Source organism: Lepus europaeus, chromosome 16, assembly GCF_033115175.1.
Source record: "Lepus europaeus isolate LE1 chromosome 16, mLepTim1.pri, whole genome shotgun sequence".
Lineage (NCBI taxonomy): Eukaryota > Metazoa > Chordata > Mammalia > Lagomorpha > Leporidae > Lepus > Lepus europaeus.
This window is the reverse complement of record NC_084842.1, coordinates 62,783,303-62,809,809: the sequence shown is the minus strand read 5'-3', so window position 1 is coordinate 62,809,809 and position 26,507 is coordinate 62,783,303. Positions and strand designations below refer to the sequence as shown.

Below are 26,507 nucleotides of genomic sequence, written 5' to 3'. Positions count from 1 at the left end.
AGAATACAATGTCTTCCCACTACCTGCACTTCTACATTATTATAGAAAAACTGGATTCATCATATTATAAAGTATGTTATTTCAGTATGCATCTATAAAATATAAGGACTTCTTTTCTTAAAAGGAACCTTAATACTGTTACCAGTCTTAAAAATATTGATAATAGTTTCATAGCCTACAAAATCCAGCATGTGTTCATTTTCCTATATATCTTTGAATTAGAATAAAAACTGGCATTTATAATATATGATTCTTACATATTTTTATTCTTACATATATTTTAATTTATTGATTCTTCTGCTATCATTTCATTTTCCTAAATTTTTGTTGTTGCTTATGAACTTTCATCTTTGCTGAATTTTACTGTTTTCTAACAGTGTTATTAGTGTGTGTCTCTTTTCATTGTATTCCATGAAACTCATTAATTAGATTTAGAGGTTTGATTAAATATATCTATATGTATAAAAATAACTTCACAAATGGAGTTGTGTACTCATGTCATGGACTTCTAATGTCTACTTATCTATTGTTGGGCAATGATAGAAGCCACTGAGATTTTATTCAGGTAGAAAAATAGAAATATAGGCCGGCGCCGTGGCTTAACAGGCTAATCCTCCGCCTTGCGGCGCCAGCACACCAGATTCTAGTCCCGGTTGGGGCGCCGGATTCTATCCCGGTTGCCCCTCTTCCAGGCCAGCTCTCTGCTATGGCCCGGGAAGGCAGTGGAGGATGGCCCAAGTCCTTGGGCCCTGCACCCCATGGGAGACCAGGAGAAGCACGTGGCTCCTGGCTTCGGATCAGCGAGATGCGCCGGCCGCAGCGGCCATTGGAGGGTGAACCAACGGCAAAAAGGAAGACCTTTCTCTCTGTCTCTCTCTCTCTCACTATCCACTTTGCCTGTCAAAAATAAATAAAAAAATAAATTAAAAAAAGAAAAATAGAAATATTACAATTCAGTTTTTTCCTTTATTATCTATAAATTTCATTTTATTAATTTTACTTTTAAATTTGTGGCCATAATCTGCATACTAAAAGCAGGATAATTACCAATATTTTTTTCTTTATTTACCCTTTTAAATCATAGATTTAAAGTTTTGCTATATGTTTCAGCACATATAAATTACTATTTAGAGGATTCTAGTCATCCATGATTTGTTCCAGGGAAGACTTTCAAGTATGCTTTTCAGTTCTTTTGATTTAAGCCAAGCAGTTTTTGTTATTGCGCTGCCTCACACATGAAGCAGCTCTTGCTCTCAGTAGCAACATATTTTTAGAGACAAAAAGGTGCTCAAGAGATGTGTTTGGAGTTACCTATTGAGTCATTATTTCTTGGTGTTTTTAGCCAACAGAGCTAGGACATAAGCACTTTTCAAAATTAAATACATGGTACTGGCATTATGGTACAGGGGGTTAAGCTGCCAATTGGAAAACTGGCATCGCTTATCATAGTACTGGTTTAAGTCCCTGCTTCTGATCTGGCTTGGGTATGGCTAAAGTGCTTAGACCCTTGCCACACTTTTGGGAGGCCAGGATGGAGTTCCTGGCTCCTGGCTTTGTTTGGGCATGAATCTGATTGTTGTAAACATTTTGCAAGTGAACCGAGCATCCCTCTCTCTCTCTCCTTTCTCGTTTTGTTGCTCTGCTTTTCAAATAAATAAATATATCTCAAAAAATAGATTAAACTTATATTTACATTTTACCTCTAAAATTTTATGATTCCTAAATTTATATCATAATTTTTATATTTCTTTCTTCCTCCATTAGTCATTTAATTGTTTTAATACAAACCCAGTTAATTAGCTTCTTTTATGTGATACTCTGTACTTAGTAGTCTCACAATGATGTCATGGAAGACAATATAACTAGTCAAAAACAAATTAGATTAATGTGAACATGGTTTTGAATGTCATTTTAAGCATAGAGTATATTGCAGTATTATGTACCATACAGATTCCAAGATGGCAGATTAGGGAGTGACATGCTGCATTGGGCTAAGGATAAATAGTGGCGTGAAAAGTATGGGACGTGCACTCTTACTGAGGAGAAAACCACACTGGAGGTATTATGGGAGGAGGAGGAATGCCATGTACTTGTGTGGAGAGTGTGCGCACAGCCCAAGCACCAGTAAAGCTTCGGTGGCAGAGAGCCAGAGTGGGTGGCAGTTTGGATATGGAGGTGAGACCAGACTGCAGCAACCCATGGTGATATAGCTGGGGAAAAGCTTGGTGTGGTCTGGACTGCAGTCCTGGGGGGCCGGTGGTAGCTGGTGGTTGTCTAGTGGAAATAGAGTCCCAACTTCCCCACAACAGTACCCACTGCCTGGCTGAAAGAGGACGGGTGTCATTCTGACTTAAGGTGGCAGCAATGGAATCCTTTGTGTGTGCACACAGCAGCCGACTGAAATGGGACACCTAGTCGACAGAGCTGGCAGCAGTAATGGGCAGGAAGCAATGCTCAGCCGGTGGCTTTTGTGTGTGAGTGTGTGATTCAGAGATTCTAGTGGAGGGAATGGTCCCCAATCCCCTCACTGACTTTGAGCCTGGATAGGAGGTGGCTGGGCAACCACGTGGAACAGTGGGATGCCCTCAGCCTACCAGGGTCAAGATGTGTAGGTGGAGCTGTCTCGGGGAACATCTGCTTCTCTGTTGACCGGACAGGCTGGCAGGGTAGACAGAAACCTCTGGTCACAATGACTGCTGGATCCTTGTGTGCTGAGATCCTGAGTACTCAGTGGTTACATGAGATGGTGCAAGGTGTAGCTGGGTATTGAGACCTAATATGCCCAACTTGGGTGTTACCCTGGATACTCAAGCCAACCCAGAGCACTGACCAGAGCTCCCTGACCATGCCCACCATATACCTCCTGGTGTTTGCTGATGGTGAAGACATTCTGCTAAGCCACAGAGGCATAGCTCAAAGAAAAGAGCAATCAGAGAGAAAAAAATGAACTCCACAAGTGCCTGAAAACAAACTCAGAAATTCAAGAATAATAATATGAAAGTCACCATGACCCCTATCAAAGGAATACAACAACATTATTAGAATGTAAATAAGAAGATATTGAAGAAATGCTGGAAACAGAATTAAAAATTTCGTAATAGGATTACTCAAAAGCAAATCCATGAACTAAAGAAAACCACACATGACCATGAATTAAAAATTTTCCCATATAATTGAGATTTTAAAGAGAAATCAAAATCAATTATTAGAAACGAAGAATTCAATAGGTCAAATAAAAAAGGATAATGTAAGGTCCTTAACATTAGACTTGGTGAGACAGAAGAAAGAATATCAGAAGTAGAAGAAAATCTGTGGAAATTTTATAGTCAGAACAAAAAATCAAGAAGAAAATAGAAAACTTAAAAACAGTGTTGAAGCTTTATAGGATACCATCACATGACCCAACAAATAGATCTTAGGAGTTCCTGATGATGGGGAAACAGAGAATGGACTAGAAGGCTTATTTAGTGAAATAATTACAGAAAATTTCCCCAATTTGGAGAAAGAAAGGGACATTCAAGTAAAGGCAACACATAGAACTCCTAACAGACATGACCAAAAAGATCTAAACCAGGACATATTGTAGTCAAACTCTGCACAGTAAAACATAAAGAAAATACTCTAAAATGTGCAGGAGAGAAATACCAGATTACTTTCAGAGGATCTCCAACTACACAACAGCTGACATCGCACCAGAAACCCTTTAATTAGAAGGGAATGGCAATATATAGTCCAAGTCTTCAAAGAAAAAAACCATCAACCCAGAATACTGTACCCTACAAAGCTTACATTTATGAATGAAGGTAAATAAAGACCTTCCATAACAAACAGAAATTGAAATAATTTGCCTCTACTCCTCCAGTCTCACAAAAGATGTTTAAGGATGTGCTACACACAGAAACAAAGAAAGATAGCCATCATGAAAGAGTGAGAAGGCAGAAAATCCCCCAGTAGAAGTGCAAAGAAATCCAAAGTAAATAATTGGAATATTTATGGGAAAATGTCTGGGACAACTTGTTATTTATCTATCAATAGTCACCTTGAATGTAAAAGATACAGACTAGCTGAATGAATTAAAAAACAAGACCCATCTAGTTGCTTCCTACGAGAAACACATCTCTCCAACAAATCTATATGTGGACTGAAAGTGAAAGGATGGAAAAAGTTATTCCATGTTACCAGAAACCAAATAAGATCTGGTGTTGGCATCCTAGTATCAGACAAAATAGACTTTAACATGAAAATTGTTAGAAGTGATGAAGAAGGGCACTACATAATGATTAAGGAGTAAATTTAACAGGAAGATAGGACTATAATAAATGTATATGCACCCAATAACAGGATGCCTGCTATTTAAAAGAAACGTTAATGCACCTAAAGGGAGACATATAGTCCAATACAATAGCAATGGGAGACTTCAATTCTCCACTTTCAGCAATGGATGGATCAACCAGATAGGAAATCATCAAGGAAACAAGAGTTAATCGACACTATAGACCACATGGACCTGACAGATGTCTACAGAACTTTTCACCCCAGAGTGGTAGAGTACACATTCCTCTCATCAGTGTAATAGCGTGTACCATAAAATTGCTGTGCTTTAATGTCACTTATAATACTTTCATTTCAAGCAGTCATATGGGAAATGAAATTAAAAGATAAGCTAATTTTGGTGCAAAAATTTTTGAAATGCATACACAGTTCCTTCAAAACTCATATGTTTCCTGAACCTTTTGAAGACTTTTGCATAGGAAGAAATTCATTACAGGAATTTACTTTCTTAACAGTGGGGGCCATGAAGTCTCATGATATGCCATTTGCAAGCTGAGTAGGAAAGTGAATAGTATAATTCAGCTTTATCTGTGTGACTGAGAATCAGGGGGTTGGCAGGGTAGCTCTCAGTTGGAGAATGAATGGCTGAGAAATTGCACTGCAGGGGAGGATGGAAGTTCTGATAGAGTACATCCCAGAGCCTGAGACCTGAAAACCTGTAGCACCAGTGCAGAACGGCAAGAGAAACAGTCCCAATTTAAGGTGAAAAGGGGATAGATACACACAAACACACACACACACATATATATGCATATATACAGATATATATACACACACACACAAAATTCATCCTTTATGTGCCTTTTTTTTTTTATTTTACAGGTAGAGTTACAGACAGTGAGAGACAGAGAGAAAGGTCTTCTTTTCATTAGCTCACTCCCCAAATGGCCGCCACGACTGGCGCTGTGCCAATCTGAAGCCAGGAGCCACCCACTTCCTCCTGGTCTCCCACATGGGAGCCTGGGCCCAAGCACCCGGGCCATCCTCCACTGCCCTCCCGGGCCACAGCAGAGAGCTGGACTGGAAGAGGAGCAACCAGGACTATAACCTGGCTCCCATACCTTTTTTTTTTTTAATTTGGTCATCCCTTAACCCAGTCAAGTTGATATACAAAAGTAACAAACACAAACTATTATCCAGAGGATGAGTAGTCATGAGGAATTTCAGAGCAGTCTGTGCTAAGGCTGTTGATCTTAAAGAAGAGTAACATGGGCCAACGCTGCGGCTCAATAGGCTAATCCTCCTGCGGCGCCAGCACCTCGGGGTTCTAGTCCTGGTCAGGGCGCTGGATTCTGTCCCAGTTGCCCCTCTTTCAGGCCAGCTCTCTGCTGTGGCCCGGGAGTGCAGTGGAGGATGGCCCAAGTACTTGGGCCCTGCACCAGCATGGGAGACCAGGAGAAGCACCTGGCACCTGGCTTCGGATCAGCGCGGTGCGCTAGCTGCAGCGGCCATTGGAGGGTGAACCAACGTTAAAGAAATACCTTTCTCTCTATCTCTCTCTCTCACTGTCCACTCTGCCTGTCAAAAAAAAAAAAAAAAGAAGAGTAACATGTTTTCCAGACAATCATAAATCCCATTCAGCTTAGGTTGAAGGATGTAAAGGGGATTGGAACTTATATGCTTTGAAATGTTGTCTTGGACGAGTTAGATAATTAATAAAAGACTGAATATTACTGGAAGTAGAAACTTTAGAAAAGACACAAATGGGGCAAGATATTGATGTTTCAAAATTACTTTATGGCTGCACAATTAAGAAAATATTAAAAAGGAATAAGATAATAGACATTCCATCTACTTCCTGGAAGTAGTATAAGAAATGATGGTATTTGAAGATAATTAGAACTATGTTTATGGAAAAAAGGATAAATTATATAATTCTGTAAGTAGTGGCAGGATTTGTATAACTGTCAATTAATGGGATATTTTAAGTGAAAGTGAAGACCTAGTCATAGATTCAGAGTTTCTGAAAAGATCAAATAGCTGATGTTGGTGTTGAGATTTTCCAATATAGGGGAAAATATAGGATGGATCTATGAGAAGGAGAAGAGGAAGAATGTAAGTAGTTTTAAAGGGACAGGTAAACCATATTTGAATGCACTGATTTTAAGATACATTGCATCATGTTGGGCCAAACAGAGTGGTCCAGTGTCCTTAGTACTTAGTGAGAAATTTAATGTCAAAAAGTGGCAAATTCTTTAGCTTTTAATCAAATGATAAACCAAGGGAACACAGACAGGTTCTGAATTAATGGTTTTATTGCAAGGTATTTAAAAATAGAATAGGCAAAAAAAATAGATGGAATTTATAAAAGGGCAGGAAAAACAGGCAAAAGAAAATTAGTCAAGTGCAGAGCACTAGTAATGAGTAAAACATTGCATTCACAGAGGGATTTTCCAAATGGCCCATGTAGACCTGCCCATTCCAGTGACACTGAATGATTCAAGAGCCCAGCAAGCAGAGAGCAATGGAGTAAAGAGCATTTCATTCCAGCAGAACCTCTGGTGACTCCTCCACATGAGTTCTTATAGGGAAAATGGAGCCACCATAAGCTGTGTCTCAAATGGCAATCTGCAATCACTATAATTTATTGCTCTGAAATGTGCATTATCTTAGCTTCCAGATTTCCAATTTGAGGGGGAAGTCTGTGATCCAACTTATCTCATTTGCATATGGGTGCACAGTTGTCAATGTGACTCTCAGGCAGTTAATGTGAAGATGCCTTGTTGCTCTCAGCCAACAGTTGTCAATGTGACTATCAGTCAACCAGTGTGAATTGCCAGTCTCTTCTCTATCAGTCAGCCACTTGGCTCAAATACAGCTTGTGTTATAAGAGAAAATTCAAAATAGAGTTAGTACTATCAAAATATATTCATATTAATCATAATTAAAATTTACTTAGATTCACAAAAATCACAATATAATAAAACACACAACATAACCCAATTGAAATATTCGAGAATTTATTAGATAATTGAATGCTGGGAATTGGAGCCCAGACGAAACAGTAAGACAGAGAAAAAGTGGAAAATTCTGGGTTTACATGGCACAGAAATCAAAGGATAAGAGTATTTTTTAAAAGATAGAACTGTTGCTATAACAAAGTATTCCATGAAAGTTGCACTCATAAAGAGGAAGATGGAGAGATATGTGAAGTTAAGTGTAGATACGATACAGTGGGAATGGGGCTGGTATGGTGGCGTAGCTGGTTAAAGCCCTGGCCTGAAGCACTGGCATCCCATATGGATGCTGGTTCTAGTCCCGGGTTCTCCTCTTCCCATCCAGTTCTCTGCTATGGCCTGGGATAGCAGTAGAAGATGGCCCAAGTCCTTGGGCCCCTGCACCCACGTGGGAGACCTCCTGGGAAACTCAAATACACATTTTTGAACAAAATATTTGCAGCACTGGAGCCATGTTCTTCCTGACATTCAAAATAAAATTGAATTTGACTCAACCAAACAAGTGTAACAATATCTGGAATAAGAGTTTCCCACCCATGTGGGAAGAATCTCCTGGCTCCTGGCTTCGGATCGACACAGCTCTGGCAGTTGCGGCCATCTGGGGCGTGAACCAGTGGATGGAAGACCTCTCTCTCTCTCTCTCTCTGTCTCTACCTCTCTCTGTAACTCTGTCTTTCATATAAATGAAATAAATCATTTTAAAAAAAAAAGATAAAATGGGAATATAAAAATTAAAATACTATGGAGAATTACAATATTTAAATGTTGGTCAGTGATTTTTTTTCCATTGCATTTCTGGGAAGTTGGTATGAAAACAAAGGGGAAACTAAAATATAAATGAAAGTTTTTCTGTCTTAACCCCTTATAACTTTATAACACATAGAGTTAGTCAAGGAAATTGAAAAAAATTTTAAAATGTTTTGGAGAACTTTAGCCATGATATGAAGAAATTACATTACACAGGTTCTTAATTGTATACACCTGAAAGGAATTAGATAGTAAACTTATTAATGATATTTCATTCCTTGTGTATCCTCCAAGAATGCTTTAGAGTACAGATGAATAAACTGTCCAGCCATAAAAAGCACACAGAACAGTATAAGGATTGCCTTAAGAGAAAAAAAAAACACAAAAACCTGCTACCATTCTGCATTGAGTAGCTCATAAATTGCATTGTGGATATTAAAGGTGAGTCATGGAACTGAATAGCAGAAGCTGAAAAACTGCTGTATCCCTAAAGTTCAATTCCCAATGCCTCGGGAAATTCTGTTTCTCTACATTCTCACTTCTGGATCACTGACCTGTATATCTCTAATTATAAGTGTAAAAATGAAACTTTTGGCTTCTACACTAACAGGTGTGAACCATACAGAAGTAATGTCCAAAGCCAAAGAAAGGAGTTCAAAAAAATACTTGATGAGCACTGTAGAACAAATTTCTATTCTACATGTTTATTACTACATAATTCTCCGAATTTGCTTTCTTTTCTTCCCAGCAATCAATAGCAAACGTTACCTTCAGAGTAATGAATTCAGACTTTGCACCATTCACCAGGACTTGTCACACTAATCTTTGCTAGCACAAGTGTCTGGGAGACACACTTTGAATCCTTTCTTAGTAGAAAGATGCACAGATGCTGATATGTTGACTCAGCTGTTTAAATATACATTTTTGAACAAAATATTTGCAGCACTGGTGCCATGTTCTTCCTGACATTCAAAATAAAATTGAATTTGACTCAACCAAACAAGTGTAACAATATCTGGAATAAGAGTTTCATCTGGGTTTTATCTGGTTTAATGCTCTCCTAGAGTTTTTAAGTCTCTTTTGGTTTTCAGTTTGAAAAATTATTCAAGCAAGTATTGGTGGTTGAAGTTGTACAGCCATTAAATTCAAAAGGCATGCTACTACTATTTAAAGCATATTTTAGCTTAATGCTAAATTGTCCTTAAAATAGTCCTAGTTTAATCCTACAAAAAAGCTTTACAATGTGTTCAGTCTCTGTAGAACATTTTTCTTGAAGGTTGAAACTAAATTACTATGACAATGTCTTCAATATTATTTAAATAAAAATCTTGAATCTCATAGAATTTCTATCTGTGCATGTAATTCTTGTATCTCTGTTACAAAAGTACATTTAAATAAAGGTAAGCTTTTTAAAAAATTTATAGACTTGGTTCAAAGTAATTATTTTAAGTAAACATGCAAAATATATTCTAAATAATAGATTCTAATGAAATCTAATTTCATCCTACTGGTAGATAAATATTAATGTTTTCAGAGAAGAATGTATCACAGTTTGTTTCATGATGGTGTCTCTCCAACTGATAGTCTGAGTCCCTTGATTATGTCTGTCTTTGTACTTGTGTTTCCTATTACCTAGTAATGTATCTCATATTCATACTTAGTAGAGATTTCTGAATGTGAAGGAAGAGAGACATAGAAAAGAATGCAATGAAAAGAAAGCAAAAAGGAAGAACTCAAGCAAGCAATCTGAGAACAAATGCATGTTTTAATATTTTACCCCTAGTACCATTTATATAGTTAAGCGTGTTAGTCATCCGTGGCAAACACCAGTTCCACAGTGTTACTATGCTACTGGGAATGATCAAGTGTCTGCAAAAGATATAAACCTATGACACATATTACCATATTTGTACATTCAAATTAAAACTTAGATGTGATACATGAACGTACTTTAATTTGGGGGACAGTCTGCAATCATGCACTCCATTTATAGTCTAAAGAATGTGATCAGAGTGAGGAGAAAGTAAAAAACAGATGAGGAATCAGGACATTTAGAACAGAGATAAGAAATGTAAAACATGATAATGATTCCTTGTGTGAAATTCAAGGAATAAAGTTTGATATACTTCATCTCAACCAGTAGTTACACTGCTTCTGACTGTATGGCTTTGCTACTTAATTTTTTAAAAAAGTACACACACACAACCTCCAAATTAGTATGAGGTCTAAATTTTAAAAAGAGAGTAACTGCTAAACTGCTAATTAATATTTGATGTAAAAACTGACCATTTTAAGGTATTTTTCTTTCTATTTCTGATTTCATTCAGTTTAGATATGATGATTTTTGTGATACCAGAATAGGATGAAACAGAAAAAAGTAGTATGCTTAAATTTCGAACAAATATGCCCCTAGGAAATTTATGCCAATGTAATTGACTTTATTCATAAATCCTTTAACTTAGTAAATACTTAATTTTCACTTACTATTTCCAGATTCTATTCTTGTTATTTAGATTACATCACTGAACAAAGCAGCACAATTTTCTTCCATACATAGAGCTATCAACACATAGATAAAAGAAAAAAAAATTACCAAGATTTAAAGGAGGTGATGGGGAAAAGGGTAGAGATATTCATCTAATCAGAGAAAATGTACAAAAATCAGACTATTGCTTGCATATTTTAGTTACAGGAAGACAGTGTATCCAGAAGTAAGCAGTGGATGAAAAGTGCATGGTGAATTCTGAGAAAATGGACAATTGATCTTTTGCCTTCCAAGTTAATGAGAGGATTGTAGAAAGTCTTTCAATCATTTCCATGACTTTGTAATTTGTGAATTGAGGAGTCATTGTGAGATATTGTGCAGAAGAGTGAATGATTCACCTAACTCTGGATAAATAGTCAAGAATGGATGACAGAGGGTAATGCATGGAAGTGGGGAATGCTGTGAGAAGACCATTGTACTAATCTAAGGAAGCAACAATGGTGCTTAGGCCAGAATTTTTAATACACTGATAATTTAATAGTGAGGATTTAATAGTGATATAGTGAGTAATATATAGTGATATAGCAAAAAGAAATGTTTTGGATGTATTTTGAATGTTGAGAAAATAATTTTCCCATTATTTTCAACATAATAGAAAAAGAGAGAAATCAGAAACAATTTTAAAATATTTATTTCTAGGAACTAACTTTCAATCAATTGCAGAAAAATTATCAGTAGTGCAAGTTTTGGAAGAAACAGTAAAATTTCTCTCTTGGCTAAATTGAGCTGTGTGATACACACACACACACACACACAGATATCCATGTAGAAATGTCTTGCGTGGTGGAATATCAGTGATAGAAGTATTTGAAGTTGTCAGTATATAGATGGTATGAAAACCATGAAAATGCATTGCATTACTAAGGAAGTAATATCAATTTTATTGTTGTTGTTGGAGATATGCAAAAATAGATTCTACATGGTGTCCAGGTATGGGATATGATGTCGAAATAAAGGGATGGTTTGTATATATAATTATAGACATCTAGGTACAAAGTGTATGTTTACAGTGACAGGCTTTTGCTATAGCCGTTACGTCTCCAATTTGGGGGTTCACATTCCATAAAACATTGCTTTTGAGCAATAACTCTGCTCCCAATTCCAACTTATCCTTATAAGTATTACATATTTATATCAAATATACAAATAAAATAAACAATAATATATATTTACATAGATATTGCATTCTGTATATTATTAAAACATGAATATTAAAGTTAATAATAATTAAATATTTTAGTACATAATTATGCTTATAATGACTATTTTATTATTTTCCAAAATGCAAACTTATAAAATGTTGTTACTCTTGGTGAACATACTAAAATTGACTTAAAATTCAGTAGGTAGGAAGTCACAAATTAATGTCATGTTTAATCTTTCTTTCTAATTCAAATGTCCTATCCAATCAATCGCTTTTCACTGGTTTCTTCCTTATGCTTTTAAAACATTCCAATTATTTCTAATATTCTAATCTCTAAGTAACTCAAGAAAACTATCATTTTCAAAGGCAATTGCTGCGGCATTTAAAGTGGTTTCTCTTCCTTCAATTTAATACAATATTCTTTTCAATTTTTTCTCAATACCAAAACTAGAATAGCATTTTAAAATTAATATTTGATCATGTCTTTTCATTTCAAAAGTCAATGAAATCCTGTCATTCAGGAAAATATTCTAGATCCCATTGGTTTTATAACAAGAACCCTCTTTGTTAATCCTATGGCTTTATATTTTGTTAGGTTCTCCCTGGTCCTCAAACTTTTAGCTAAATCGAATTATTGACAATTTCAAAATAAGACATCTGTTCTCTTCACTCTAAGATACAGCAGGGAATATTCCTCTGTCAAGACCAGGTATCTGACTCCAGGTCTTCTCAGATTTAACTTGGGGAAGGAACTCCAGTTAGATAAATTCAGTGAAGTGATGAAAGCCTAGCTATATCCTGAGTTCATAATTTTTCTGACTTTTGCTTTTGTTCACCATTAGCCTGATTTATTATTTGTTCAGAGACAGAAAAATGATTGTTTGCAAAAGAAATCACTGAGTTTAGGGAAGAAAATATTAACTAGTATTAACAATATTAATCAGAAACATCTGTCATAAGGTTGTATTAAAGATATTTTGCCCTTATGGTTTTTGGACATACGTGTCTACTTATGCAAAGAAAAATAAATGGGCTCAGGGGTTGGCTCTGTGGAGTAGCATGTAAAGTCACTGCCTGCAGTGCTGGCATCCCATATAGACACCAGTTTGAGTTCCGCTGCTCCACTTCTGATCCAGCTCTCTGCTATGGCCTGGGAAAGCAGTAGAAGATGGCCCAAGTCCCTGGGCCCCTGCACTCGTATGGGAGACCCAGAAGAAGCTCCTGGCTCCTGGCTTCAGATCAGCACAGCTCTGGGCATTGTGGCCAATTGGAGAATGAACCAGTGGATGCAAAACCTCTCTCTTTCTCTCTGACTCTCCTTCTCTCTCTGTGTAACACTGACTTTCAAATAAATAAATAAATATTAAAGAATAAAAAAATGGACTCAAAGGTAATCCTCAGTTAGGAAATCATTGGTCAAACATAAGATAATTATCTTGCCATAAGCTATACAGTGAAGTGTGAAAATTATTAGGAAGAAAATATTGAAAGTAAAGTAGTCTTTTTGAAACTTGATTTCAATGACAATATTTTCAGTGATTTTGAATTTAATAAAAATATATTCATCAATTTTGATTGCTCTTATTTTAATTGTCTGACTTTGTTTTCCTAACAGAATCAAATGGGTAATTTCAAACTAAAAATGACACACAATACTGATCTGAGGCTAGAAATGTAGCTCAATCAATTTCTCCCTATGCTTTCCGAAGCTCAGTGAGCCATCTTAATATTGTTCTTTCTAAATCAGATAAGAAGAATGGATTGTTTTCCTAATGTGTGAACCAAATGAAGAACTAATGATTTAGTCATAGATTTTTTTCTGTATTGATACAAATTTATGAAAAAATGGACAACACTTCAAAATGAGTTCCTTGCCCACAGCAGTTTCAACAAATTATTCCATTGTGAATAATACAATCGTAAATATTTTGTGACCATCTTATTTTATTTAATAAGATATATTTGAGATATGTATCCTGGAATAGCTATTATCTAAGAATGCATGCCAGTAATTTGCCAGTTTCTGCTGAAGTATATTTTTCCTTTCACTTTACATATGGTTGTGAGAACAACCTTACATAAACCCTTTTCTCTCTGGTCAATAAGAGAAACTGGAAGAATATAGGTCAAGAATTTAAAAGAAGTAAGATTATTTCCATGATCCCTTTTCTGTTTGTTTCTAGCGGACTCTCCAACATCAGGGAGTTCTCCTTGCGTCTTCCTCCTATAAAATAGCCTTTTCTTCTGCAGTTCCAGATCCTACTGAGATCTAGCCCCTGCTACAGCATAGCTTCAGGGATCTCACAATAACACTTCTTTCAAGCATCTCTCTAGTCCTTGGAGAGGCAGTGCTTCCTGCTGCTCGTAATCTCTTGCTTACTTTTTCATACATTGTGGCCTTTTAGTCTTCAGTCACCAATGTAACCAATTCCTTGTGTTAATTTTTCTCTGAAACACTTAGAAGATTTTCAGTTTCCCTGCATATGGATAGATTGTTGTTTATTTTTCAAGAATAAGAAAATAAAGTCTAGAGAAATTCTAAAATGATTATGTCTGTTCATGAGAGTAAATTTCTTGGATAAAGCAATATTCCTAATTCAACTCAAAAAAGAAAATTCCGATTCAGAGGATAAAAAACATTGCTGCTTCATGTTTAAGTATTAACAAATCTACAAAGATAATCTCATTAGGATGCTCCTGCATAGCACTTGAGTATTTTTTTTTCCTGTAGATGCTTAAAACTTAATATTATACAATTATTAATAGTCTCAACCAGCATTGTGCCAGTGCATTTTCTGTACTTCATGCCCATCGTGCCATGTACCCAGAATCCAAAGAGTCATAAGACACAGTCTCTGCCCTTAAACACTTAGTGGGACAGAAACACATCTACATAGAAATTTGGGGGAAAAAGACTAATGGGTAGGATGGATAAATCCGTATGTAGCATAAGATATGAAAACCGGCCAGAAGAGGTTTATGGAAAATCTTACAAAAGTATTGTATTATTTTAAATACAATTTTGTAGTAACTATAATCTAAGCACTCACACTTGTGATTACCTGGAATACATTAAAATATGTTCATTTCATTGGAGTCTCATAGTAGTCATTCATTCATTTACTTTAATCTCAACCAATGGTCCAGCTCACACCCACAATGACAAATAAATGGCAGATTCAATATTTTGACATAAATTTCCATATTTTCCCCTTAGGTTGATATTCTCTTCCCATCAACAAAATTTGTCCATGTGTTCAAAATGATTTATATGTTCCTTCCAATTTCACCTGACTATAACATCACAGTTGCTTCCCTCTCACAAACGTTTTCCATGAAGCTTTTTCACATGAAGATTGGATTTTCTCCCCCAAGAAGAATTCCTCTATCTGATGGTTCACTCCCCACATGGCTGCAACAGCTGGAACTGAGCCAATCCAAAGCCAGGATCCAGGAGCTTCTTCTGGGTTTCCCACGTGGGTGCATAGGCCCAAGCACTTGGGCCATCCTCCACTGCTTTTCAGGCCACAGCAGAGAGCTGGATTGGAAGTGGAACAGTTGAAATTGAACTGGTGCCCAAATGGGATGCTGTTCCATTATTTTTAAATTGAGAAATATTATCTTTATGTATTTACTCACGTTTACCACTCCATACTCCCAATCCACTTCATAGCAGTATGAATTATCAATTACGTGAGAGCAAACATTTTTGTTCTATATACACACATATTTGTTAAAAATAAATGTAGGTTTACTACACAAACAATGTAATGAGAAATTAGGATAGTATTTTGGCCCAGAATTATAAAATGAAGCTACAAATAAAAGTTGATGATACTATAATAGATATGTAGGTGTTGCCAGTATATTTAAGAAGAAAATACAGTTAATGATTTTGCAGTGGTATAAAGTGAGAACTGTGCACATTAAGACTTAATTATATGATGGACTTGGGTTTCCTATGAAGCCAATGCCTTTCTTATTTTGTTTTATTATTTAAATCTTTTGAATCATTGAGTCAATAATTGAGAATTACGAATTACTTACTGAATCAGTATAAAATTGAAGCCAGTTTGATGGTCAATATTGTCCTAATATATTTCAGATTGTTTGGTATAAATTGGGGGGGGTGATGTTTATTCTTTCCTAGATGAGACATAGAGAGACACTGTAATTTAAGTCACGACAAAGTCAATGGTGTCAGTGAGCCCCTGAATTCAGGCTTAGATTGCAGTCATTATAACATTGTAAAAGAGTTTCCAAGATAGAAAATAAATATGCCCTATTTTCAACTCAGATTGGGAGTGCAACTTTTGCATTATCCCCTGATGTTGTCAATTAGTAACTGGATGCCTAGATTAGAAATGTGCCGGATGTCTTCCAAGCCTTTCTAAAGGTTCATTTATATCTGCAACCCTACCTACTGCAGCAGCAAACAGCTTCAGCAAGAAGAAATAGAGATTCACACCATAGGTAATTGAAAAATTTCAAAAATAAGTCTCTTATTTGGGCTGTCTATTCAGTAAGACATTGAGCAGGCAACTGAAGAAAGTGACAACCACAAACTCACTACTAAAAACAGTGTTCGCATTAAATAATCGATAAGAAATCACTGCTTTTGTGGAAGTCCTGAGGTGAAAGGAATGTTGATTGGAGTTATTTTTCCATATACATCTGTGCAAAGGCATTAATTAGCATTAAAATAACTCATATTCTACAAGTAGTATACAAAATTTGTGGGACATCCATTATGTTGTAAATTGAGACTTTGTAGCACTCCTTTTTTGTCTTTTCATTCTGTAATAATAAAATGTCCAACTTGAGCAATTTGTAAATAATACAAATTTTTGCAGACTGTCCTGTAGCCTGGGAAGTCCAAGATTAAGAAACCAACTGATCCCGTGTTGTGAGGGCCACTCTGTTCAAGGTTGTGCCCTTTTACTGTGTCCTCAAGAGAGGATCAACACTGTCCTTCCATGGCAGAAATGGAAGGCAACTGAGGCCTACCTGATTACTGCTACCCTTTAATAATACACTAATTCCATCCATGAAAGTGGGCCTTTCACAACTGAATCATGTACCAAATTTCCCAGTACTTAATACTGCTGCAATTGGGTCTGAGTTTCAACATTACTTTCAAAGAGGACACAGACATCTAAAACACACAGCCCTAAATACCAATATAAGAAAAGGATCAAGGTCTCAAACAATGACCTCAACTTTTACCTTAAGAAACAATTGAAGTAGGTAAGATTATTATTATTAAGGTAAATTTAAAGAAAAAGGAAATAATAAAATTCAGATTAAAACTCTATGAACATCAGTTTTCAGTCCAGAAATAATACATATAGATATTTTACTCACATCTTTTCTCCAATAAGTAAAATTATAAACCCTGGGGGCCAGCACTGTGGTGTAGTGGGTAAAGCCACCCCTTGCAGTCTGGTATCCCATATGGGTACAAGTTCGAGTCCTGGCTGCTCTACTTCCCATCCAGCTCTCTGCTATGGCCTGGAAAGCAATAGAAGGTGGTCCACATCCTTGGGATCCTGCACCTGCGTGGGAGACCTGGAAGAAACTCCTGGCTCCTGACTTCAGATTGGTGCAGCTCTGGCTATTGTAGCCAATTGGAGAATGAAACAGTGGATGGAAGACCTCTCTCTCTCTTTCTCTTCCTCTCTCTCTCTCTCTCTCTCTCTCTCTGCCTCTCCCTCTTTCTCTGTGTAACTCTGACTTTCAAATAAATAAATAAAACTTTAAAGAAATTATAAACCCTGGAAATTAAATGGCAGTCAAGATAGAACGCTAAAGATAATTGGAAGAAGGTGAACGGGTTTGAGACTCTGTAAACAAAAGAACAACACAGCTCCAGGAAATCTTGTATCTTCTCAGTAAGTAGAAATGGATCTCAGGCTGATGTTTCTCAACTCCAAACCTATCAAGAAAAGGGCAGTAGTCTCATGGGTAGTGACTATCAATGAGTAGTACTTGTACTGCATATCTCCAATAGACAGAAATGGTGACTTGATCAGCCCCTGCCCTGACTGTTGATGAACAACTTAATACGTTATCCCTTTTAGTATTTTTTTTGTTTGTTCTACTTAATACTTTTGGTTGAATACTGTAATCAACACACAGTTATTATTATGTGTTGAAACTTAACTGAAAAGTGATTGCTGTTAAATATAAGAGTGGGAATAAGAGAGGGAAGAGATGTGCAACTTGGAACATGCTCAAGCTGACTTGCCCCAAACAGTAGAGTTAGGAACATACCAGGGGATTCCAATTCAATCCGATCAAGGTGGCGTGTACCAATGCAATCTCATTAGTCCAAGTGATCAATTTCAGCTCACAATTGATCATAATGATAGGACTAAGAGTCAAAGGGATCACACAAACAAGACTAGTGTCTGCTAATACTAACTGATATAATCAAAAAGGGAAAGAAGTATCCAACATGGGAAGCGGGATACACAGCAGACTCATAGAATGGCAGATGTTCTAAATGCATTCTGGCCTCAGAATCAGCCCTTAAGGTATGCGGATCTGGCTGAAAAGCCCATGAGAGTATTGTAGGCATGGAAAGCCAAGACACTCTGGGGAAAAAAAAAAATGACCTAAATGAAAGATCTCTGTGAGTGAGATCCCAGTGGAAAGAACAGGTCAACAAAGAAGGAGGTACCTTTCTCTGAAGGGAGGAGACAACTTCCACTTTGACTACGACCTTGTCTAAATATGATCAGAGTTGGTGAACTCAAAAGGCTTCCATAGCCTTGGCAACTCGTGATAAGTGCCTAGGGAGATTACTGATGCCATAAACAAGAGTGTCAATTTGTTAAGTCAACAACAGGAGTCATTGTGCACTTACTCCTCATGTAGGATCTCTGTCCTTAATGTGCTGTACATTGTGATTTAATGCTATAACTAGTACTCTAACAGTATTTTTCACTTTGAGTTTCTATGTGGGTACAAACTGTTGAAATCTTTGCTTAATATATACTAAACTGATCTTCTGTATATAAAGAGAATTGAAAATGAATCTTGATGTGAATGGAAGGGGAGAGGGAGCGGGAGAAGGGAGGGTTGTGGGTGGGAGGGAAGTTATGGGGGGGAAGCCATTGTAGTCCATAAGCTGTACTTTGGAAATTTATATTCATTAAATAAATGTTAAAAAAAAAAAGAAAAGACTATCCTGTCTACAATCACACCCTTTTCAAAATTCTTTTTGCTGTAAACATTTGGGTTAATTTCTCTGTTCTCTATTCTGTTCCTTTTTGAAAAATTTTTACTTATTTGTTATGTACTTATTTGGAAAGTAGAGCAGGATTGAGAAAAAGATGATGAGGGAGAGAGAGAAAAATCTTACACTCACCTCTCTCACTCCCCAAATGGCTGTAGCAGCCAGATCTGAGCCAGGCTGCAACCAGAAGTCAGGAACTCCTGGTCTCCCATATGAGTGACAAAGCCCAACTACTTTGGCCATCTTCTATTGCTTTCCCATGTGTATTGGCAGGAAATTTGGATTGAAAGCAGATCAGTTGGGACTCTTAGTGGTGCTCAAAAACTGGATGCTGGTGTCACAACTGGCAACCTTACCTGCTGCATTTCCATGAAAGCCTTCTTTTCTGTTCCATTGATTTATGTAAATTCTTTTGCCAGTACCTTAATTCTTCCAACATTATCTTAAATAGTGACAGTTCTAGATCTGAAGAATATGCTTGCATTTTTAAAAAATTTATTCCTGGGCAGGTGCTGTGATGTAGCAGAGAAAGCTGTCGCCTGTAGTGCCTGCATCCCATGTGGGTGCTGGTTCGAATCCTGGCTGCTCCACTTCCAATCCAGCTCTTTGCAATGGTCTGGGAAAGCAGTAGAAGATGGCCCAAGTTCTTGAGCCCTTATACTCATGTGGGAGACTCTGAAGAAACTCCTATTTCCTGCCTTTGGATTGGCTCAGCTCCAACCATTGTAGCCATTTGCAGAGTGAACCAGCAGATGAAAGCTCTTTCTCTCTCTCTCTCTCTCTCTCTCTCTCTCTGCCTCTGCTATTCTGTAATTCTGCCTTTACAATAATAAATAAATAAACCTACAAATTTAAAAAATAAAAAAGTAAAAAATAAAATAAAATTTATTTCTATTCTAATCCTTATTATTTTTTGCTTTCCACTAATTTTGAGTTTGACTGCTTCCTTTTTTTCTTGGTCTTTGAGATGCATCATTGGATTGTTTATTTAAAATCTAGAATATGTACTTATTGCTATAAATACCATTGTTAATATTGTTTTTTTCTGTATCCCACAGATTTAAATATGTTGTACTTTCCCCCTTTTTAATTTCTTCGTTGATTCATTGGCCATTCAGTATCATGCCATTTAATTTCTATGTGTTTGCAAATGTTCTGTGTTCTTTTTGTTGCTGATTTCTAGTTCTACTCCTTGTGGACTAAGAAGATGCATGACATGATTTTAATTTTGAAAATGTACTGTAACTTGATTTGTGGCTTAATATAAGGTCTATCTTACAAAATGTTCCATATACTGAATAGAAGAAAGTGTATTCTGTAGCTGTTAGATGAAATGTTCTACAAATGTCTGTTAGATCCATTTATTCTACAGTATGTTTTAACTCATGATGTATCTTTATTGATTTTATATACAGATTGTCTATTGAAGAGAGTGCGGTTTTAAAATCCCCCATTATTATTGCATTGGGATTTATTTCTCTCTTTACAACTGCTACTTGCTTGATATATTTGGGTGGTCTTATGTTTGCTACAAACATATTTATGATTATTATATCTGGCTGAATCTATTTTCTTGTCAATATTTAATGTCTTTATTTGTTTTTAGAACGTTTCATTTAAAGTCTGTTTTATCTGATGTGAGTTTAACTACTCCCTCTTCTCTTTGTTTTCTATTTACATATGCTACATTTTCGAACCCTTCATTTTCAGGGTATGTGTATCTCTACCTGTGAAGAAATTTTCTTGTAGGCAGCATACAATTGGAATTTTTCTTTAAATATTTATTTATTTATTTGAAAAAGTTACATAGAGAGAGAAGGAGAGGCAGAGAGAGAGAGAGAGAGAGAGAGCTCTTCCATCTGCTGATTCACTCTCCAATTGTCAGCAAAGGCCTGAGTTGTGCCTATCCAAAGCCAGGAGCCAGGAGCTTCTTCAGGGTCTCCCTCACAGGTGCAGGGGCCCAAGGACTTGGGCCATCTGATACTGTTTTCTCAGGCCATAGCAGAGTGCTGGATTGAATGTGGAGCAGCCGGACTAGAACTGCCGCCCATATAGGTTGCCAGCACTGCTGGTGGTGGCTTTACCTGCTATACCACAGCGCCAAACCCACAATTGGGTATATTTTTAATCCAGTCAGTCAACCCATATTTTTTCAATGGGGAGCTTGAATCATTTACAATCAAGGTTAATCTTGTTAGATAACAATCATTTTAGTGATTGCTGATTATTTATATATTCTTTATTTTTGTTTGCTTCTGTTATTATTTATCTTTATGTTTTTGTGGATTTCTATCTGATGAAGTTGGATAATAATGTTGGATTTTCTTTCCCTTTCATGTAAATTCTGATAGTAAATTTATGGTATCACATGTTTTTACGATGGTTGTTATTATCCTTTTACCTCTAATATAGGACTCCCTGCCAAACTTTTGTGGGGCTGGCTTTTGTAGGAAATACTTTATAGTTCATTCATTTCTAAAGGATAACTTAGTTAGTTGTAATATTCTTGTTGGAACTAGTTTTTTTCTTTCCTCCAAGACCTTGAATATATCATCTCCTTCTCTTCAGGTCTTTAGGAATCTCTCCTTGTCCTTAACTTCGCACAATTTGGCTTTATCTTGGAATAGCTTTTGTTTTGTTGATCACTTGACTAGTAAATTCCCCTCTGACAAGATAATCTTTTATTGAAAATTTGCATAAGAAATAAATATATTCAAGCTGTGTGCCCATTTAGAGAGAATTATCCACAAACCTCTCCCTGAAAATTCTTGCCATCAATCGTCCAATCATGTTCCTTCCATGTCCCTGACCATCCATCCAAGTCATTGGTTCCAGCCCATAAATCAGTATGTAATCACAGGCCTTGTCATTTTTGTTTCTAAGAAAAATGTACCACTAGGTTAATTATCTGAAATTTTGCCCACTAGGAGGATTTTCCTTGATTACTGTCCTTCAAGAATATGTTATTGTGAGGCATGGAACTGCAGCTGTTCCCTTTTCAGAATCACATATATATTATGCACATCATCTGGAAGTCAGGCCTAGCTCTCATCCTTTGTCAGATTATTATATACAACTCCCTATGATGCTATAGTTACAGGCTGAATTGAGAAGGTGGTATAGAGTGAACACCATGGATGTCTGGGCAACTTTGCATGATTTACATATGTCTTCATGGCCAGTGATGTATGTACTACTTCCACTTGATGACTGATTGTTATTGTGCAACATAATTTTATGACTTTTTTGTCACATAACACTCAGTCCATGATTGTCAACTCAATTTGTATGGTAACTTGGTGGTCCATGAACAAGCATGTGGCTTCTATAGATTCTATTATGGTCCAGTAGCAGGCCATATGCTGGTTCTTGGAAGGAGTGTGATTATCTGCAGAGGATGGAAGGGCCCAGCTCCAAAATCCTAAAGGATTGCCCCATGTTTCACCTATGACAGCTTGCCAAAGGCTCCAAACAGCATCCCTATCTGGTTCCAACATTTTAAGTACTATTGGATCTGCTGGAGCATAGGATCCATGTGGCACTGAAGCTTGTACAATAGCCTGAATCCACTGAATAACACTTTCCCATCTTACGCACTCAGAACTGTCAGTCCTTTAGATCATATAGTAAAACAGATCAAGAAACACACTCAAATGAAGGATGTTACCTCCAAAATCCAAATTAATCCACTAGGTATTGAAGTATTGAATGTCTTTTGCAATTGTATGAGGGGCAGATGCAACAACTTAAACTTAACTCAGAAGAAATATCTTAAAATGACCCCACAGTAATGTATCTTTTGAAACTATACTTTGAAACTACTTATACTATATGTGTATACTTTAAATTATACTTAAAACTCCACCATTTGAAACGTCATCTTCAGCAATAGAAAACAATTTTAGTCATACTTATTTCCTATTATCTGAAAAGCGAGTATATTCACAACATATAATATATACCAAGCTTCTCTTACTAGATATAATCAGCATAGTGTCATCAAGGTAATGGGCTAATAAATATTTTGCAGATATTAAAGGAAATCAAGATCCTTGTGAACTATGTTATGACAACAGAGATGATGAGTTAATACAACCCTATGCTAGGACAATTCATCTATTTTTCTGAACTTGTCGACTGAAAGAAAACTTCTCATGGATCTTGTGGATAGGGATGTAAAAAGACACTTGCCAGATCAATAATGACACAGCAGTTGCCAGTGGATATGTTGATTTGCTCAAGCCATGAAACCACATGTGGTACAACAGCTGCAGTTGGTTTTGCCACTTGGATACGCTTACAATAACCCACTATAATTATCCCAGATTCAGCTTCTGTACATGCAAAATCTGAGTGTTGAATGTAGAAGTGGCAGGAATCTCCACCCCTACATCTCTCAATGAATTGATGGTGGAACTAAGTTCTGTAATCTCTCCATGAATGAAGCATTGCTTTTGATGTACTATTTTCCTATACATAGACAGTTTAATGGCTTTGTTTGGCATTTTCCACAGGAGTACACTCACTTCAAAGGTCAGGGAAACAATGTGAAGGTTTTTCCAGCTATTAATTATATCTGTTCCAAATCTGAGTTCTGGAACTAGGGAAATAACAACAGAACGGGTTCACAGACCTACTGGTCATATCTGAGATGGACTAGAGATAACATTTCATTCACAGTCTGACCTCCCCAAACCTCTACTCTGACTGTAGCGGCATAGTGGCATTTTAGGTCTCCATGAATCAACAGGAGTTCAGAGTCAGTATCCTGGTAGTTTCCAAAATTCTGATTATTTATCTTTACAGACACAGTGTTACCCTGGTAAAAGCCATAATTCCTTTTGGGGAAGGGTTAAAGAATGAGTAACAGTATCAGTGTTTGATAGTGTCCTGGGGTGGGGGTGGGATCCCTGCTCCAAGGGACTGTCCCCTTTTCTTCAATGTCTTCTGTTCTGTAAACGGACTTGTTTCTTGGAATGACTGAGGGGGTGTGACTCTCATTTTTATGATCTGAGTTATACTTGTTCATTGACCTGGATATTATTCTGCATATATATCAAATAAAGATGTGATAATCTTCCTCTCGATTTCTCTTCCGGGAATATGTTAGACAAAACAATAAGTCTGTGGGAGTTAGATTAATCAGATTACTGCTTTAATTCTGATGTGCATTATGGTAACTATATCCGACTTATTTAGGTGGTTGCTGCTATTTTTGCTTCTATATTCCGAGATCCATTTACTTCTTTTTCACTTATATTTTCCTATTGGGTTGTGGTGGTTTAAACTATATAATTCTGGCATTTTCAGAATTCCTGAACCTCCATTAAACTTTATTTTTCAAGATAGTAATATGATTTGTAAATACAATTCCAAGAACACAATGTTATTTCATTCCATCCACTCTCCCTTCCATTGTGGTACAGTGGGTAGAGAACTCTCTAAATAGTTTATGCCCAGACTAGCATTGTCTCTTTACTACTTGAAATGGAGTTGTTAATGCCTTTAAATCTAATAATATTAACAAATTAATTCCAAAAATCCTTGGAAACAATTCAGGAAACTTATGCTTAAAATTTTGTTTCTCTAGAACTTTTCTAGGTACCAAAATTTGTATAAAGATTAAACAGAAAAACGGAATCAATAGAATATATAGAGACAGAAAGAAATGTATTGTTAGAGCCTGGATTACATGATTGTGAAAAATTACAAATATCACCATTAACTGTTTACAAGTTGGATGCCCAAGATCACAGATGTTTAAGGACAAAATGAAATGATGCCCAGCTCATACAGCAGAGGGAGAAAATTAACACTTTATCTGCTTTTTGTTTTATTGGGGCTCTCAGTGTATTGGAAGATACTATTCCACATTGGTGAGGGTGATCTTCACTCATTGTACTCACTGCAGTGCTAACCTTTTCTAGGAACACACCTAGAAACTCAAGGCCTGGAATGACATCAAGAAGGTGTACGCCTCTCAGCGGATGAGGGCTGGCAAGGGCAAAATGAGAAACCGCCGGAGGATCCAGCGCAGGGGGCCCTGTGTCATCTACAGCGAGGACAATGGCATCGTCAAGGCCTTCCGGAACATCCCTGGGATCACTCTGCTCAACGTGACCAAGCTGAACATCCTGAAGCTCGCTCCCGGCGGGCACGTGGGGCGCTTCTGCATCTGGACGGAGAGCGCCTTCCGGAAGCTGGACGACTTGTACAGCACTTGGCGTAAAGCCGCGTCCCTCAAGAGCAACTACAACCTTCCCATGCACAAGATGCTCAATACAGACCTCAGCAGAATCTTGAAGAGCCCAGAGATCCAGAGAGCGCTCCGAGCACCACGCAAGAAGATCCACCGCCGAGTCCTGAAGAAGAACCCGCTGAAGAACCTGAGGATCATGTTGAAGCTGAACCCGTACGCGAAGACCATGCGGCGCAACACCATCCTGCGGCAGGCCCGGAACCACAAGCTCCGTGTGGAGAGGGCGGCCGCAGCACTGGCAGCCAAGTCCGACCCGAAGGAGGCCCCAGCCAAGAAGAAGCCTGTGGTGGGGAAGAAGGTGAAGAAGCCAAGAGCTGTGGGCATCAAGCAGAAGAAGAAGCCCGTGGTGGGGAGAAAGGCCACTGCTGCCAAGAAGCCGGCCGCCGACAGGAAGGCCGGCCCGGAAGACAAGAAGCCTGCTGCCTAAAAAAAAAGCCCTATGAGAAATAGTGCGAAAAACTGGGTTGTATGACTCTTAGTACAGAGTACAGAAGCCCACTACCAAGGCTACTTTATCCCAGGTCACTTTATCTGAATAAAGGCCCTGTCAGAGACGGTGCAAAACAAAAAAAAAAAAAAAAAAAAAAAAAAAGACACACCAAGAAATAATGTTTTTTCAGCTCTCTAGACATTATGTACTAAATCAAGTTGATACAAAATTAAACATAGCAGCAGAGGAGGGATGGATTTGCCCTTTGATTAAACTAAGGCACTTATTTTCTCATATCCTCAGTCATTAACCCTTCTATTTTCCAAACCTTTGTATTCAGAATGGGACTTATACCTATGGCACACCTGGATCTCTAGGTTTCAAATTTGCACTTGAACTATAATGTTCAACTTGCAGATGGCAGTTGAGAGGTCTTCACAGTCTCAGTAATTATGTGAGTCAAATAACTCATAATAAATCTCTTTCTGTTTTATATACATATATATACACATATATTTATCTTCATCTACCTAAGTATTTACATATCCATGTATCTATGTATGTATACATATATGTATGTATGTGTGTATCTCTCAACCATCTATTTTTTTAACTTTTATTTAATAAATATAAATGTACAAAGTAAAGCTTTTGGATTACAATGGTATCCCACCATAACTTCCCTCCCACCCACAACCCTCCCATCTCCCGCTCTCTCTCCCATCCCATTCACATCAAGATTCATTTTCAATTCTCTTTATATACAGATAAATTTAGTATATATTAAGTAAAGATTTCAACAGTTTGCACCCACACAGAAACACAGTTTAAAATACTGTTTGAGTACTAGTTA

The 26,507-nt window shown here is 37.1% G+C and overlaps 1 protein-coding gene across 1 annotated transcript in view; it reads left to right on the top strand.

Moving 5' to 3' along the window:
- The window catches only part of LOC133775093 (large ribosomal subunit protein uL4-like), a 64,055-nt gene extending 38,250 nt beyond the window's left edge, over positions 1-25,805 (top strand). The window contains exon 2 of the mRNA XM_062213169.1: positions 24,905-25,805. Within this exon, the coding sequence (XP_062069153.1) occupies positions 24,905-25,651 (747 nt within the window). The 3' untranslated portion in view covers positions 25,652-25,805. The remainder of the gene's footprint in view (positions 1-24,904) is intronic.
- The last annotated feature ends 702 nt before the right edge of the window (positions 25,806-26,507 follow it).